The sequence below is a fragment of the Zingiber officinale genome, chromosome 4B, assembly GCF_018446385.1.
Source record: "Zingiber officinale cultivar Zhangliang chromosome 4B, Zo_v1.1, whole genome shotgun sequence".
Classification (NCBI taxonomy): domain Eukaryota; kingdom Viridiplantae; phylum Streptophyta; class Magnoliopsida; order Zingiberales; family Zingiberaceae; genus Zingiber; species Zingiber officinale.
In genome coordinates, this window is record NC_055993.1 from 30,807,516 (window position 1) to 30,811,623 (window position 4,108).

Here is a 4,108-nt window from a genome sequence, read left to right on the forward strand (position 1 = left end):
TCAAGCCGAAACAACTGCAAAGGTAGAGTCAACATCAAGTATTACATTGTGCCTGGCTACAAGAAGACCGGGGCTGCAAAATCCAATAAAGACAGGTCAAACATCAAGTAGCATTTTGTAACTTATTCCTCTTAGGTTATATGCTTGGTTAATATATATGCTTAGAACTTGTAAAGACAGGTCAAACATTAATATGCTTGGTTAATATATCCATCTACAGCACTCCCGCTTTTTCCTCTAAATATGATTTTCATTTAGCACAGAACTAATGCCAATTTTTTTATTTTGATGCAGTGTTTAAAGAGCTTGAGTAGAAGTTGGCCCTAAAGAAAACTTGTCAGTTACGATATAAACACACTTACGGTATGAATTACATGTATATATAACATTGACATATTATTTAGTACGAGATTTACATGTATGAAAGTTTTCATACAAAATTTCTTGATTGCCTACAACCCCAGGTGTGCTGATGACAAGTTGAAGAAGATGGCTCTAAGAGTGATAGCTGAAAGCCTTTCAGAAGAAGAGATTGCTGGACTTAAAGAAGCAATTCCATGCGATCCCCCGTTTGAGATCCCAGAAGGGCCCTCGTACACTTGTCGTGGCCGCCGCCGGCATTTCTACTGCTGTCTCTGAGGCCATGGCCGCCAAGTGGGCACAGAAGACCGTCGTCGTCCCTGCTCAGAGGCGCGGATGCCATCTCATCACCCCCAAGGTTCAATCGCCCCCAAATCTGTCTCTTTTTCTTCCGATCATTTCTTGATTTTATCTCCCTTATTAATCAGTAAAAAGCAATTTTTTTCCTGTTGTGTTTGGAAAATGATCCACTGGTCAATCGATAGATGCGTTTGGTTGTACTTGATCTCTTATATTTCTTACTGATGGACGCTCGATGTATAGGAAAATGTGATGAAACATAACTCGTATGCTTCTGGTGTTGTGCCAGATTGTTGAAGAGATACAACAAGATTTGTCGGGCTTCAAATGCGGCCTTGCTCATCTTTTCCGTGAGTTTTCGTTGACTGCGATTACAATTTTATTAAAAACAAATTGTCCGTTGCATTTTGCTGCTGTTCTTCTGATCAGAAGGTTAAATACTTGTTCAGTGCAGCATACAAGTGCTTCTCTCACCATAAATGAGAATTATGACTCTGATGTTCAGAGCGACACTGAAACATTTCTGAATCGGATTGTGCCAGAGGTGATATTCATAGATCCCTTTAGTGATTACTGCAAAATATAGAATTGGATTTTTTTTTTTTTTGACGATTTACTTATGATTCATCCTTTGCTTATTGTGTTAGGGTCGATCTGCACCGTGGAAGCACACATTGGAAGGTGAGTAAACGTGAAAATTGCAGCCTCCCAATTTCATTAACACCCAATACTGAAATAGCCTTCTTTCATCTCTGGCAATTGCCAGAAAAATCAGTATCAGCTGATAAAGCAGTTACGATTTATTGAACTGCTGTGCTGATCTTGGCATTAAATATTGTAGAAGAGCTTATGATTGCCATTCCCTATGTATAATTCTTCTAATCAAGCGACCATCCTTCTCGAATAATAGCAGCAAGACTATTAATCATGCTTTATCTTTCTGTTTCAATAAGACAGGAATGGTTCTTCTCTTCTTTAAGGAAAGCACACAATTGATTTCTCTCCATTTTGAGGAAGCATAGAAACTTGTTCTATTATGTAGCACTTCACACTATTAGCTTGTAACTTTTGATCATTTTGTTTCAATGTGATGTATAGGTTGCTCTCTACTGGATATGGATCCTTTAAGATTAAGTCCAGCAATCTTAAAGAAGAGTCAATGATGAGGTTTTGTAAAACTTGTGTGTTTGAAAAATTATTGTCATGAAGTTAAGGATAACTTGTATGATACAAAATTAATTAGTGGATCAATATGTATACATTTTGTTTGTATAATATAAAGTTTTATTTATTTGTTAAATAGTCTTATTATAAAAATGATTGTGGTTGTGGATATTCAATTATATGTAAATTTTGAGTATTTTTTATAATTTTTGCTATTTAATTAAGAAAAACACTATTTTTTATAAATTTAAAAAGACAACGTTTTTAAGTAATAAAAGACAACGCTTAAAAAACAATGTCTTTGAGACCAACCACAACGCTTTTAAAGCGTTGTCTTTGATATGTGCATTTTTACAACAACATCTATAACAACGCTTTTTAAGAACGAAAAGACAACGCTTAAAAAGCGTTGTCTTTGTGACCAACCACAACGCTTTTAAAGCGTTGTCTTTGATATGACTTTCTACAACACCATCTACAACATCACTTTTTAAGTACATACGACAACGCCAAAAAAGCGTTGTTGTTTAGCTTTTTTCTTGTAGTGTCATCATAATGGGTAAGAGGAATGACCGTTTCCTGAGTCACATCTATGCTCTCTATCGTTGAAAAGATAGACGTTAGCACATGGTAGTAGGGTATGTGAACTACTCGGGATGTGACAAGACTAGCCGCATGAACTATGTTAGAGAATATATGTAATGTAATGTCTATATCTAGATGATGACATAATGCATACAAAAAGAAAGAGTGGGACGGACGCATCTTCGGGATGACCCGAGATGTGATGGGTAGAATGCATGTAGTGAGGACTCTATACATGATGTAATCCTGCACCCTGAGAGACATCGACATGAAATCAGAGACTCCAAGTGTCTCTCCCCACCAAAAAAGTACTCATAGAGTGTATCTAGAGTAATGTGAGAGTAGGGGTTGCCAAATGGAAGATCCCTATTAGGGTAGCACAGGAAAGGAGATGCTGACTGTCTAAGCTCTAAGATGGTGTGAATAGAGAAGGAGTAAACTGGATGTCCTTTCCACCAACTCTGGTGGAATATACCAAATCATCAGCCCTTTCAAGGTTGTTGAAAAACTGGGCACATAGATCTCTATTTACTGCATGACTGCAGTAAACCAGTTTATCCAACTAGTAGTGGGCAATCATCTGTATGATGGACGGATAATAAGTCGTAAAATAGAGTCTATTTAGATATCTACATTTAATGACAGAGTATGAATGCTGAGAAAAACTAAGCCTATGCTGCTCAGTGGGGAATCTAGCGTTAGTGGATGGGGCAGTACCCGAGGTGGACACAACATTGCGTCTCTTCTTAATTTCAACCATATACATGAAAATTTGAAAAACAAGCACTAAAAACATGTAAAGGATGATTTAGGATAGTTTAGAGTATACCTAGGAGGCATTGTAGGGTATTTGAAGGAGTTGAAAGGTGGAAATCCAAGCTTAAGGCGCCTTAGATCGCTGATTTCGGCGAGAAGAAAATTTGTAGCGAACTCTCTGTTCGCTGCCTATTTATATTGAAGGCACCTCCAATGATGCATTTAGAGTGCCTCTGACTCGGTCCGAGGCGCCTCAGTTGATTTCGACGGAAAATTTCCCGCCGATCCTAGAGGGCGCTGTTAGGGTTTTTTTTTTTTAAGAATTTCAAAAAAGTTTTTAAAACATTTTTAAATAAGTTAACTTGATTTTAATTAATTTAAATTGATTTTAATTAATTTAATTTGATTTTAATTAATTTAATTTGATTTAATATAATTAATTTAATTTGATTTAATATAATTTTAATTTTAAGTTGAATTTTGACTATTAATTTAATTTGAATTATTAATTAGATTTGAATTATTAATTTTAATTTAATTTGAATAATTAATTAGATTTGAATTATTAATTTTAATTTAATTTGTATTATTAATTAGATTTGAATTTAAAATAATTTTAATTTAATTCAATCCTTAGTCATCTCACCCGATCTAAATTTAAAATCAGGGAATCCTATAATTTTGTGAGATGAATTAAATTCAATTATAGGATTTGGTTTAACTTAGTGTTAGATTCAGGTTTGGCTTTGAGCTCAACAAATAGGCATTCTTCTGATAAATTTCTGCGCTATGGTGAGTCACTTGGACATCATTAAAGTAACCATACCTTCGAGGTTTTCCAAATAGTCCTATCCACTGAACTAATACAAAACCTTGGTCTAACTAGTTAGGATCCATAAAGGGTAGCTTCAGTTAGTTCCACTTAGCCAAATGCACCAGGTCG

The 4,108-nt window shown here is 35.4% G+C and overlaps 1 protein-coding gene across 1 annotated transcript; it reads left to right on the top strand.

Moving 5' to 3' along the window:
* The first annotated feature begins 633 nt into the window (after positions 1 to 633).
* On the top strand, positions 634 to 1,460 carry LOC121977477 (UPF0047 protein YjbQ-like). Its single transcript, XM_042530030.1, has 4 exons — positions 634 to 718; positions 950 to 1,010; positions 1,110 to 1,204; positions 1,308 to 1,460. The coding sequence occupies exons 1-4, from the start codon at positions 644 to 646 to the stop codon at positions 1,347 to 1,349; spliced, it is 273 nt and encodes a 90-aa protein (XP_042385964.1). The 5' UTR covers positions 634 to 643; the 3' UTR covers positions 1,350 to 1,460.
* The last annotated feature ends 2,648 nt before the right edge of the window (positions 1,461 to 4,108 follow it).

Coding starts and splice junctions, on each gene's coding strand:
- LOC121977477 (XM_042530030.1), top strand. CDS start 644: ATGGCCGCCAAGTGGGCACAGAAGACCGTCGTCGTCCCTGCTCAGAGG. Junction 719..949: donor GCCATCTCATCACCCCCAAG/GTTCAATCGCCC, acceptor GTGTTGTGCCAG/ATTGTTGAAGAGATACAACA. Junction 1,011..1,109: donor CGGCCTTGCTCATCTTTTCC/GTGAGTTTTCGT, acceptor ATACTTGTTCAG/TGCAGCATACAAGTGCTTCT.